Genomic DNA, 13,787 nt, shown 5'->3' on the forward strand with positions numbered 1-13,787 from the left:
CTTCTTAAATTATAGTCAATAGCTTGGTGTCAAAGTGATACAATTATGTTGTTAAGATAATCATTTATGATGGATCAAAATGATACAAAGCTTGCAGTGACATTACCTCGTGTTTACAGCATGTATGTTTATGTAAGAAATTTATAACTTATGATAGTCAACATATACATATGGTATAATGCCACAGATTTAGGTGTAATAAAAAAAACAGATGACTTGCTTTAGTAGACAATTTTATGTCTTTTATGTATTACTTTTACACCTATTTTAGAATTCTGTAAAGTTTTTTTGTTCATTTTTGTCTTAATTGTACTTAAGGGAAAAAAAGAAAAACAGGAAGGCCGTTTAATGATCAGTCATGCCTCAGAGATCATGGCGGCTCAGAAGCACTGTGGCATGTGTGTGTGGTCTTGAAGCATGAGCACTGCTGCAGTGGGATACTGCTGGGTAAAACCTGCTTACCTCAACTGAATTCATGAAAAACTGCAAGCTGGTGCAAACTGTAAATTAACACAACACAGAACATGCCACTGTGGCTTTTAACAAACCCTGAGAAACCAGAGCTATTGCCAAAATGAAGAATATTTTCCTGATCCTATTAATGTTAATGACTAGAATATCAGGATAAATTGCTTAATGGAGATTTTAAAAAGAAAAAAAGGAATAAAAATAAGAGTATCATTCATTCTTCTTCTGTAACCAGTTTATTCTTGTCAGGGTCATGGGAACACGGGGAGTGAGGTGGGAATACACTCTGGATGGGATGCCAGTTCATCGCAGTGCACACCTAGGGGCAATTTAGGTAACATTAGGTCTACTTAATGGCATGTTTTGAAAGGTAGGAGGAAACCGGAGAACCTGGGACAAATATATACTTTTTACTTTTGCTTGGCTAACAATCCAAACAATCTCATTTCTGTGCATTTAACTTTCTTCATTAACTGTATTTAAGACATCCAATCAAATCCATACCAATTAGTATGAAACCACATTCTGTCATTGTGCAAGAACTGCCTATTGCCCTTCAGACATTAAAGTTGCTTTAAACAAAAAGCAATATTTGAGTACTTTTTTTGCAATTGATTATAAATACTAGTGAAATGTACAGTTAAAAACAGCTGTTTATACATGTTATATCAAATGTCAGTAAACGAGCCAAAAAAAAAATTGGCTTATCATAAGTAAATGATTAGCCAATTTTGAACTGAATGCTCATTTCTAGTGACTATCTTTTTAATGGTAGAACTGAAACGAGACTATGGTGCTGTGCTCTTCAGAAAAAAATAAAAAAAATTAAAAATCAGAGTCTCCATCTAGTGGCCACATCACTAGCACACAAAATAAAATCTGAATTTGTGCATTAGAACAAATCTTCCAGGAATTGGAGAATGGGTAAGCTCTTTTAAAAACCAGATAGTAATGTCTGGGGTACGATACACTCATATTTTCCTGCGACCAGCGATGAGGGCCTGTAGGTGTGTTTAGGCTGTGTTGTATGAAGTGCAATAGTTAACCAAGTAAATAACTTGCAGTATAAGCAACAGATTTTCCACAGCACTATACCAAAGTGTCTGCTCCTCATTTAATTGGATTTGTCTTGTTTGAAAAGAAAGACCAGTCAACTTAAGGTCTTAATACCATTCAATATACATGAATTAATTTTTTTTTTTAATGATGAGATATGAACATTTATTATAGTCTTTTTTGACCAGCACGCTAACTTAGAAACATTCACTGCATGTCCCACAAGTTTAATACATATGTTTATTATTATTATTATTATTATTATTATTATTATTATTATTATTATTATTACAGTATTAATACAGAAAGGCACTATATGTAAATGCATGCATGTATATGTATTTTTAGCTACAAATGTAATATTCTGCATTTTTTTTTTTCAGCACTTCATGGTTGTAGTCTATATCATATAAACATGTGATGTTTAGGACAGTGCAGTACTTTATGGTCAGCCTTTTTGGGGGGGTCAAAAAGGCACTATATTTAACTGTTCACCCTTTAACACACAAAGTATATATAAAGTCGATAGGTGCAAGAGTTTATTCAGTAAGGGCTAAATGACCCCCATTAAGGACCAAAATTGCTACAGCTGGTAAAACTTTTAAGACACAAATATAGCACACTAACTATAGGCTCTAGGCGAAGCTCTATTTGTGGAGACGTGAGCTTTCTGCAGCACACTGATGGTATTGATTTCTATTGGTTTCACCTCAGGTGGCCTTTCGTCCCATGCTAAATTTGTAAATTTATTTTTTGCTAATTCCACAAGAGAGCACTGCTCATCTTTCCTGAGGGAGCTTAATTGTTTCTGATAATAACATAAAATCTGCAGGTATGGTCTAAGACTGACTTAAGCAAGACTACAGCAGCTTGGGCCCTTGACTCTTGTATACATCTCAGTTTACTTTAGAAACACAAGTTCAGGTAAATGCTATATTTAGAACCTATATGCTATATTTAGAATTCATAACATTAAAACCACTGACAGGTGAAGTGAATAACATTGATTATCTCGTTACAGTTGCACCTGTCAAGCAGTTGGATATATTAGGCAGCAAGTGAGCAGTCAGTTCTTGAAGTTGATATGATGGGCAAACATAAGGATCTGAGCAACTTTGACTAGGGCCAAATTGTGATGGCTAGACGACTGGGTCAGAGCATCTCCAAAACGACAGGTCTTGTGGGGTGTTCCCGGTATGCAGTGGTTAGTACCTATCAAAAGTGGTCCAGGAAAGGACAACCAATGAACCGACCACAGGGTCACAGGCACCCAAGGCTCATTGATGCAAGTGGGTAGCGAAGGCTAGCCTGTCTGGTTTGAGCCCACAGAAGAGCTACTGTAGCACAAACTGCTGAAAAAGTTAATGCTGGCTATGATAGAAAGGTGTCAGAACACACAGTGCATCACAGGTTGCTGTGTATGGGGCTACTCTGCTGACCGGTCAGAGTGCCCATGAGTACTGCTATTCACCGCAATGGGCATCTGAACATCAGAACTGGACCATGGAGCAATGGAAGAAAGTGGCCTAGCCTGATGGATATGGATGGACGGGTGCATGTGCGTTACTTCCCTGGAGAAGAGGTGGCACCAACATGCACTATAAGAAGAAGACAAGCTGGCTGGCATGGCAACGGTATTCCCTAATGGCAGTGGCCTCTTTCAGCAGGATAATGCGCCTGCCACACTGCGAAAATTTTTCAGGAACGGTTTGCGGAACAAGACAGAGAGTTCAAGGTGTTGACTTGGCCTCCAAATTCCCCAGATCTCAATCTGATCGAGCATCTGTGGGATGTGCTGGACAAACAAGTCCAATCCATGGAGGCCCCACCTTCAACTTACAGAACTTTAAGGATCTACAGCTAACATCTTGGTGCCAGATACCACAGCGCACCTTCAGAGGTCTTGCTGAGTCCATGCATCGACAGGTCAGAGCTGTTTCGGCGGCACCAGGGGGACCTACGCAATATTAGGCACGTTGGTTTTAATGTTATGGCCGATTGCTGTATAGTGCTTATGGCTGTTTCAGCGTCTTTGAAAAGCAACTTTTTGTTAATAAAACACAGTAAGACATCTGTTAAAAAAAAAAAAAAAAAAAAAAGTAGCTGTAAGCAGTGACAAAACAAAGGATGTGAGTTCAAGGACGGTCAAAGAGCTACTGATGGGTTTTCTAATTATTGCATCTTGTTTATGTTTGTAGGAAACATTAGAAATGTACATAAAATACTGTTTTAGTGTATACAACCATATCAGCCGTAAATTGTAAGTCCACGTCTTGTCTGAGGGATTAGAAGATAGCAGCCTGTAACCCTACCTGCATATTAATGTCTTGCTGCTCATCAGATCAGAACAAGAAGCAGGTCTAACTGTAGTAATAGAAGACTCTCTCTTTCTCTCTCCCAAATGCTATAATATTTCAATTATTTAAAAACATTTACTGCCCTTTTAAGCATTACATGATCACATTTCATGTAAAGTGGAGTTCAGTCACTAAACACCTCCCTCCAGAACTGTGTAGATGTGAAATTCCTGTTTCTCAGTATTAGCCGTCTTAGAGCTCGGGCTTCTCTCACTGACTGCTCATAACTGGCTCTCCAGATGTGGCGCAGAGAAGAGCTGTTAGAATGATCTACAGCAAACTCGAACAGCTTTGGAGGTGGACATGTGAGATGATGTTCTTCAGCCTGCCACACTCTGGGGACCAAACCCTGTTACAGACAGGATGAAAGAGGATGGATGTGTTGACATGGCAACAGTATAGATGCAAGTAATACAGCAGCATTATTAAAGCCAAAAATACAGGATTTTTCCTTCATTTTAGGTGTATACATATCCTTCACTTTCATTTAGATTTCTAATAAGCGGCAGTTTTACCTTCTTCAACCAGAGGTGAGGCACTACAATTAATAACGCATTACTCTACATATATTTCAGTCATATGGTGAAATGCTGAAAGTACAGAACTTTCCTGAACTATGCCTATGCATATTATGAATAAAATCAAAACGTTTCCTTGTTGTTTTGGTGAAATATAATTATGGTTTCTTAAAGTTAAGGTGTCAAAGTATATTATTGGCAGAAAACACCAATTATGTCAAAAAAAACCTGACTTTTCATCATTCTGACTGTTTGCCAGATTTCAGCTACAGGACAGGCTTTCATAAGAATTTTTATAAGAAAAATCTAAAATGACACACATTCAGGGGCAGCTGGTATAAATGGACTAGCACTCCTCCAACCCCCAATAAAGCAGACTATTTTGGACTTTGTGGAACCACTGATGTTCATAAGAAGAATATGCTGAATGGTGTGAATGGATGGAATTCTTTCTAGCACAGACTGTAGCCTCATCCTATCAGTGACAGTCGTGTCAGGTGATTACACAGAGTGAAACACCCCTCAGTGTCATCACGGTTGTAACGATAGCAAACAATCTATTTATAATAGTATATTTTAAATATTTTCATTCCCACTAAACTATTAAACACTGTCTAGTAACCTGACTTAATTACTAGCCAGGTTGTTAACTGCTAATAAACCTGCATTTGGGTTTTTTAGTATCCAAGCATTGATTCAAATGTTCATCTTCTCAGTGACTGATATAAGAGTATCCATTCAAATCACACCACACCATCCAAGCCAATGTTGAGACATACACTTACCATCCACTTGAATAGGAACACCTGTACACTTGTACATTTATGCAGTTATCCAATCATTCAATTATGGGGCAGCACAATACATAAAATCATGCAGATACAGGTCAAGAGCTTCAGGCAATGTTCATCAGAATCAAACATCAGAATGGGGAAACATGTGATCGCTGTGACTTTAATTGTGGCACGGTTGTTGGTGGTTCTGATGTCTGATGTGGACTTTAACTGAAGATCTTGACCTGTATCTGCATGATTTTATGCATTGCACTGTAGCCACATGACTGGCTGATTGGATAACTGCATAAATGAGCAAGTGTACAGGTTTTCCTGTTAAAGTGGACAGTGAGTGTAACAAACTGAGATGATCATATGCAACACTTGTAACTTACGTAAATGGAAAAATGTGGCAGATTTCAGAAGGTTTTTGGGTTCAGGGCTACTTTGACACCTGTAGAAATGCTTACCTCATTTTGTCTGTTGTTGTTCTCCCACAGCCTGTTACACACCATGCACTCAAACACATCAATAAAGTTATCCTGATGGATGTCCTGCACACCCCACTGACGCTCCTTCACTTCTTTAAAAAGTCTCTGATTTGAGACTTCCCGTTTCAGCTTCCAGTCCAGGTATGTTAAATACTCCTGGTCGTTTTTGTCCAGACTCTTTATATACTGGGCCAGTTTCTCTGGAGACTGCTTTGGGTCCACCACAATTGCGCTTCTGTTGCTTGGAAGCCACATGTGAACATTAGGGGCTCCAAAGTACACAGGGACTACGCCGAGCTTGAGTGGCCGCCACAGTTTCTCTGTGATGTAGTCATCACAGATGGCATTTTCAAATGCTAGGATGAACTTATACTGGGCTAGGATCTCATAGAAGCTCTCCGCATCCATGGCAGTGGAGTCACTCAAGTGGAAGGGAAGATCCTTGTTGTGCAGGCACTGGCCATAGGAGTCCACTGGAATGTGATTCATGAGCTCCTGCACATAGACATCGCGGTCTGATGGTGGGTCACAGTCTGACTGGACATACGCCACAGGAGCCAGAGTGTGTCTCAGCTGGTTCTTCTGGGCCAGAGGGAGCAGGAACGTGTGGGAGGTGAGCATGTGGAGGCTCTCCAGGTGTTGCGTGGTGAGGGGGAGGTGGGAGTGGTGGCTAAAGGTGGCTGTGTGGTTGAACAGGGTGATGACAGGCTTGTGGAAGAGCTTGTAGTTGTTCTTAGGTGACTCCTCATGGAAAAGAGCCCAGTGGTGCTGTTGCTTTCTTGGTAAGGGGAGACTTTCTATACTGAAGTCCGTACCTTGAAAGAAAAAGCGCTAATGCTGTAAACGTAGATAGCTATGTATAAGACTAGATAAGCAGTTTTTGCATCATGTTAATATGATCATTAAGGTTTAATGCACTGGAGATTTATAAGATACTTTTGTATCCATCTATACCACAACACTTTTGAATTCTTGATTCTGATTGGTCACAATGTGTTGATTAATTTTCTAGAACAGTATAACTGTGACAGTAGTTCCAACTGTAAGACACAGGTTTATATTAATATGCTTGTTATTGTTTCTAAAGTAGTAACTGAAACAGGGAGTGTTTGGTGGATGCTGCACATAAGCAGATTTTAGAAAGTGTGTAATTGTTGATATGGTGAAGTTTGCAGTGAGGAGATGTTTATTTAACATGTTTTTGGAAGGAGTCTCCAGTGTCAACAGTTCAAGGCAAAGCTGTAACTTTTAGTTCCCCCCAGCAGAAAGCGTTCAGGGTTCTCGGCTGTGACAAGATGCATTCTTTTTGTCTTTTGTTTATAGCTAGTTATTACATAAGTGTTAACAGGAAGTAACTTGTTTTGTGGACCATTAGATGCAACTATTAACAGATAAAAGATAAAGTACAATGATTCATACTTTAATAAATAAAAAATTGTAATCACTGGCAATTTGCTGTGGTATAAGAGGAAAAAAACACTCCAATCTCCCAATGCAAAAGGTTATGTAGCTATTTTGTCATGTCACACTGGATCACTGTTTACTGGATCACAGTTTGGTCCCACTGCTTTGTCAGTAGCATTCAGTAAATTTTGTACCAGATTTTTTTCCTCTTCTGTCACTATAAACTCTTATGATTTCTAGGAGAACAGACATGTAGGGGAATAAAGCTGTCAAGTGTTTAAATTACATAAAGACAAGTTTGCCCATTTGGGGGGTCGCTGAAAGGACAAGGCATTTAAATAAGCAAAGGTGCATTAGTGCCACTGATCTATTTTTGGACTAGAACAGGGGGCACAGCTTTTGGCTAGTTGGCTTGCAGCAGCTATCCACAGAGGACTGACAAGTGCTACTTATCATGTTAATTGAGCCCGAACTCCCCCTGAAGATCAGAATCACTTGAGAGATGTAGAGCGCACTTCAAGGTCAACACACATTTAGGAGAATGGCTAGACCGTGAACATGATATACTGTTTAGAATATAGAGAAAACTACAAACTGGGTGAAGAATGCATGCCATGAGTGATGCATATAAAGGAGTATCTATTTTTCAAAGGTATACTGCTACCAGCATGGATCTACTTTTGTTAGCATACTTGGTTCTGTGTCTGACATTCTTCTGCATCAGTTAGCATTCAAGATACAAACTGGGAAAGAACACTGATGCATCCATTAAAGTGTGTGTTTTGTTAGCAACAAGCTAGCCAGCTACCATTAGGGATCATGAATTTATGATGTAGTTTCTTTCTCAAAACGGTGAACTGTAAGGTCAGTGCTATAGTTGGTCTATGTTGGACGATCAAAAGTAAATGCTGCTATAAGCTCATATAAAATAGTTAAGTGATATTTAATTTAGTGTGAGCGGCGATGTGGACATTACGTCATATGCTCATAACAAGTTACAGAGTTACAACCTTTAGTCGATTGCAGTGTATGTCTTAGGTCCAGACCAGACAGGACACCTGTTTAAATATTTTAGCTATTCAGTGATTGTTATTACCAGCATCTGCTCAGAGATTAATTAATCTAAATCACTACAGTCCTGACAATGCCAGTGCAATGTCAGGACAGTGAGTTTGACTGAACTGGTTTAACGTCTGCCTCTGCTCTGAGAGGTGTGATAAAGAGTGGATTCATGGACTCAGTGCTAAGATGAAGGCAGAAGCTGCAGTACTGAAAGCTGCAGGGTCAGCCAAGCCAGGATTAGCTCTCCCGCCAGGGGCCAAAAACTTTCCACTCGTACCACCAGAGAACTGTGAGCCAAATGAGTGGAAAGGATTACTGGTGAATTTCACAGACAGTTAGTGGTCAGATTACTCATGGGAGAGTATTCAAAACCCTTGAATATATTTTCATTTTCATACGAATCAATGTCTATAAAAGACAAAATGTAAGAGTTTCATCTTTACAGGCTTTTTTTTTTTGCAAGCTTAGTCATGATTAACTGACGCGTTCCACTATTTTCCTGTTTTTACATAAGTCTGTGATGATAGACTCAGCATCGATTGTGTGAGTATAATTCACACAAACCCAGAGTAGTGAGGTAACACTTGCATTTTACCAAGAGTAATGTTTTTACCAAAAGCTTTTAACTATATATCTTCTTTAACAAATAGTAGATAAGGAGCAACACACTCTAGTGAATGACACATAAGTGATTTACACTTATATTCACACACATATTAATATTCCTACCTTCAAACTAATAGTTCTTAAATGCATGTTGTGATGACTATTATCATATTATAGATACCTGTATTATACTTAGAATATATGTTGCATATTTGCATATTAGCCTTATATGGGCATTTTTTTTTTAGTTATTTATTGCTCAAGTAATAAGAATATAATTTTGAGAGAAGTAAATGCATATTACAAACTTATGTTTTAGTATGCATACTCTAATAGTACTACATTCATATTCATGCTATTCATGCTCACAGCCCACAGTACACTTTTCTGTCACAAACTTTAGAATCTTGCAGGATGCAATCTGAATAGTTGTTCACACTTTTGTGTATGCACACTCCTATCAACCAATTTTGAACACTAACACAGTGAGCTTTTCAGAGCAAGTTATAGTTACTGGATTGAAAAACATTCACTGTGACACGTATTCATGGACCTGGCTTTATGCACAGGGGCATTTTCATGCTGGAACATGTTTAGATTTAGTTCCAGAGAAGGGAATTTATAATGCTACAGCATATAAATCAGTTTAAACAAGTGTGAGCTTCCAACTTTGTGGCAACAATTTGGGGAAGAACCACATATGGGTGTGACGGTCAGGTGTCCGCAAACTTTTGGCCATATAGTGTAACTGCTTTATCGCACTATGCATACTTATTAGATATTCCATATGGCATTATATTTCTTGGTCTGGTTGGTCAACCTCATGAAATTTCTGATGCATGTATACATTTCATATTTAATACTAATTTTTATAAAGGTACTAAATTCAATTCAGGCATGTGTGATGATTTAGACATGCAGTAGGAAATGTGGAACTGTCTTTACACAATCCTGGGCTCAATCCCAGCGTCACTTACCATAAAACAGGAAGGCCTGTGTAGAAGGATGAGCATAGTAAGACTTGTTAATGGTGAAAAAACATCTGTTATGTCCGCACTCCCCAAGCCGGCCCAGCTCTCCTGTCAGTGGAGACCACCATACAATAACGGGGTAACGGCCCTCAGAGCCTGGAGACACTCCATCATCAGTGAGCACAGCACTCGCAGGAAAAGCCTGGATCTGTGTTAACTCCTCTCTGTCCTTTAGGGGGAGTGTGTGCACCGCCTGCTCAAACTGGCCCAGCTCCTCCACCACCTAAACAGAAATACAGCTGAGTGCAAAGGTTTGCATACCCTCAGAACAAAATGAAGGCAACAAAGATATGTAATTTAGCAACAAGATATTAGTGTATTATGTTTTCCTTCCTTAATACATTATGGAAAATCAAAGGTTAAATGGTTAAGATTTTAATAGTAAAAAAATTTTCATGATATCAGTTCAAACGTTTGCATCTCCCTTTATGAATGATATAGATATTATCTACGAATCCTTTCTCTCTAATAACTGTCTTCAATCATGGACACCCACATTTTATTATGAACTTATTGGAATCCTTTTTTTGAATATAAAATGTATAATAGCGTTAAATTTTCTTCATTCCCCACTCAGAAATCATGAGGGATGCAAACCTTTGAACATGTGCATAAGACCTTGTATAAGGATGCTGATGAAACTTGCATTGGAAATGAATGCATGCAGAGGAAAGGACAAAATGCAAATCAAGAGAGCAATGGCCTCGCCTCTCCAACACTACCCCATACACCCCATTAAGCAGAACACAGCACTAGAGAGGGCTATGGGTGGAACTAATACGGCAATGTTCCAGTCCAGACATATACTAAGAAGAAAGACTGTAACACGCACCGAGAAATGCCCAGTACAACAGAAATCAAATGGCAGTTGTTTACATCCATCAATAAACAATTAAAATAAACAACTATATAATGTGAATTCAAGACTACAGCTGTTACAGCCTAAAGGCCCAAGGATGACATAGACATGAGAGCAAAGCTGTTCTTCTTCAGTTTTCATTCCAATAATTCCAGTTACTTACGCTTTGCCAGAGTTTTTATGATGTCTGTGCATCAGACCCACAAAACTACATTGGTAACATAAAATTCCCTGCTCTCTGAAAGAGACAGAGTCTCCTCTCAGATTTAGAGCTTAATTTACAAACATCTTTGACTGAATCTATGAGTTTTACAAAAATGTGCTTTGTGAAAATATTTACTGATGCACCAATGACTGCACTTAGATTTTATATTATAAACTTATATTTATATACTATAAATATATAAAATTTATAATTTACACAATTTATAATTTATCTGTTATATTATAAATTATACTATAAATCCATATTATATGAGTTTTGAGTAAACTTTTTTTGGTGGTTGTTCTTTTCTCAAAACACAGAATAGAGCTGAAATGCTTGTGATCCATGCTATAAAGTGGTAGACAGAGATTAGGTTGAAAAGCTCTGCACTGATGGATGGATTGTTTGTAGCAGAGTAGTTACAGAAAGGTGGAAAGGTGGAAAGGTGATGCTTGTGGTTAGAGGGAAAGATAAGAAATACCAGCAGTAAGAAAAGGGACAAGCTTTTATCCAAGAGTTAGTCAATTAATCCTGGAAGCTCAGCTCAGGACTGTTCGCCTGCAAACAAGAACACATTCATACAACAGACAGCCTTCACTTGTTTGTTAAAGGTGTGAATTGTTGTGAACTTCTTTTCAACTTTCACATTTTCAATATATAAAATATCTATTTATTCATATAAACTACAATGTCCAGCTACACCAAGACAAATGTTTCATTTCATTTTTAGAACGAATGAAAATGAGACATTTTCTCAGATAATTGAGACTGAAAGATTAATTGGTTCATGAGCTGCTTCCTGCATGCCAAGTCATATTTTGTAGCCTTCAAATGTGGTACATACTCATCATTTCACTTCACACACTGGTTCACAGAGGGCAAGTTACAATACATTTATTTTGTTACTTCAAGGTGCAACAGTTGCTTTTTTTTTCTTACTAATAATACGAATAAGCTGGAAAGTTAGGTAGAACGTGATTAAAAACAGAAAAGATGGTTTAAGCCGTGACCTCAGGAGAAAGGTATTACACGGCTGAAAAACCTCTTTGGAAAACTGCATTACGGTCCTGAATGCAGGTTTGTGTTTACATGGCCATCCTGTCAGTCATTTCACAGACACTCCCTCACACCCCTTCACTCCGCACCCTGCTAACATGCTACTATTGCAGTTTAGCGCTCATAAGAGCTTATTACGAAGAAAAAAGGAAGGCAACTGCACTTTTGACCATTCTCCTGAATCACTATGAGTCGGGTTTTGCGTGTTTATAGTGTTAGATAGTGTGTTTGAAAGTGATGTCATGGCACTCCTTGCTAATGCTAACTCTAATTGAACCACTGCTTTGTGTTCATGGGTGGGGAAAAGGGGGCGGGCTCAAATAGTATAAAAAAATCACACCTTATTCAGCCTCACCTACTTAACCGATAGAGAGCTATCTGTATTCGATTCACTTCTATTCTACTGGAAGAGACACTGAAAACATCTTCCTGCTTCATGTAACACTTTGACACTGTGAGAACGCATTAGCTACTTTCCCCTGAGAAGAGTTAACAACACTCCGCTAATGTTCATGTCTGAAATCTGATGCTTCATTTGTATCTTTTTTGTATTATAATATTCTTGCATACTTCCAGTAAGTTATGTTTCATTTTCATGTCTTTTAGGGTGTGGCACCTGGCTTTAACTGAAATAAAGAGCAGAGAGAGAGATCAGAGCAGAAACACTTACCAGGAGACTGGTGTAGACACAGACACAGACACAGAGTGAGAGTGAGAGTGAGAGTGAGAGAGAGAGAGAGAGAGAGAGAGAGAGAGAGAGATGTATATGTATCTGTGTATGTATATAAAATATATATAAAATTTTTGTGTAGAAAAATGGTGTAGACACAGACACAGACACACATACACACACATACATACACATACACACACATACAGAGAGAGAGAGAGAGAGAGAGAGAGAGAGAGAGATCAGAGCAGAAACACTTACCAGGAGACTGGTGTAGACACAGACACACACACACACACACACACACACATACAGAGAGAGAGAGAGAGAGGGATATGAGACACACAGAGAGAGAGAGAGAGAGAGAGAGAGAGAGATCAGAGCAGAAACACTTACCAGGAGACTGGTGTAGACAAACAAACACACAAACACACAGAGATCAGAGAGAGAGACAGATAGAGGGAGACTGAGAGAGACAGACAGATAGATAGAGAGAGAGAGAGAGAGAGAGAGAGAGAGAGAGAGAAGGAGGGAGGGTCTTATCTCAGGCTGTTGTTGCTGGGTGTCTGTAGTGATCCTGACTGTCAGTACCTGACTTCCTGCACACGTGTAGAAGAAGGTGCTCCTGAGTGTGGAGTGTAAACGTGTGTTTACAGTGTGTGAGTTACCTGAAGTGTGATGATGAGAAACACACACGCTGAAGCGCAGAGGCACACGGCTACAAGTTTCCTGGCAGACAGTCGCGCCATGTCCTGCGCCTAGAAACGCCCTGAACAGCAGCAGCACCATGTTTCCACCTCCTACAGCATGACTGCAGCGTGTTCCCACCTCACACTGTTCACACTGTTTACACTCACAGCGCACAGAGCTACTGCTACTGCTACTGCTCCACCATTCAGCCCAAACACCCGGAACTGCGCCTGCTCACTTCCTGTGCTAATCTCCAAACCATCCTCCCAAGCTTTCCAAAGGAAGCAGTGTGTACATATGAATAAGGATCGGTGCTTTTCTGTGCGAACAATGCGAAGACAAAAACACCTCACTGGCTCCAAATATCCACTTTACATTTTAATTATGACAAAACAAACATACTGTTTTCCATTTTAAACTTATTATTATTATTATTATTATTATTAGTATTATTATTAGACCTAAACTTTCTGAACACTCCTCTCTGAGTGCTTCCTGCTGAAAAAACAATAAAAACCATCACAGAAATTCTAATGGTTTC

General features: G+C 38.9%; 1 protein-coding gene across 1 annotated transcript; it reads right to left on the reverse strand.

Annotated features, from left to right (window-relative positions):
• Nucleotides 1–685: 685 nt before the first annotated feature.
• fut10 (fucosyltransferase 10) lies at nt 686–13,485 on the reverse strand. The gene is made up of 4 exons (XM_026941674.3): nt 13,225–13,485; nt 9,713–9,989; nt 5,643–6,478; nt 686–4,230 (listed from the first exon to the last, which is right to left on the reverse strand). Exons 1-4 carry the CDS (start codon nt 13,303–13,305, stop codon nt 4,006–4,008), a joined length of 1,419 nt encoding a protein of 472 aa, XP_026797475.3. The 5' UTR covers nt 13,306–13,485; the 3' UTR covers nt 686–4,005.
• Nucleotides 13,486–13,787: the final 302 nt, after the last annotated feature.

Source organism: Pangasianodon hypophthalmus, chromosome 17 (genome assembly GCF_027358585.1).
Source record: "Pangasianodon hypophthalmus isolate fPanHyp1 chromosome 17, fPanHyp1.pri, whole genome shotgun sequence".
In the NCBI taxonomy this organism is placed as follows: domain Eukaryota; kingdom Metazoa; phylum Chordata; class Actinopteri; order Siluriformes; family Pangasiidae; genus Pangasianodon; species Pangasianodon hypophthalmus.

Coding starts and splice junctions, on each gene's coding strand:
- fut10 (XM_026941674.3), bottom strand. CDS start 13,305: ATGGCGCGACTGTCTGCCAGGAAACTTGTAGCCGTGTGCCTCTGCGCT. Junction 6,479..9,712: donor ACAGGCCTTCCTGTTTTATG/GTAAGTGACGCT, acceptor TTTTCTTTCAAG/GTACGGACTTCAGTATAGAA. Junction 4,231..5,642: donor ACAACAACAGACAAAATGAG/GTAAGCATTTCT, acceptor TGTCTGTAACAG/GGTTTGGTCCCCAGAGTGTG.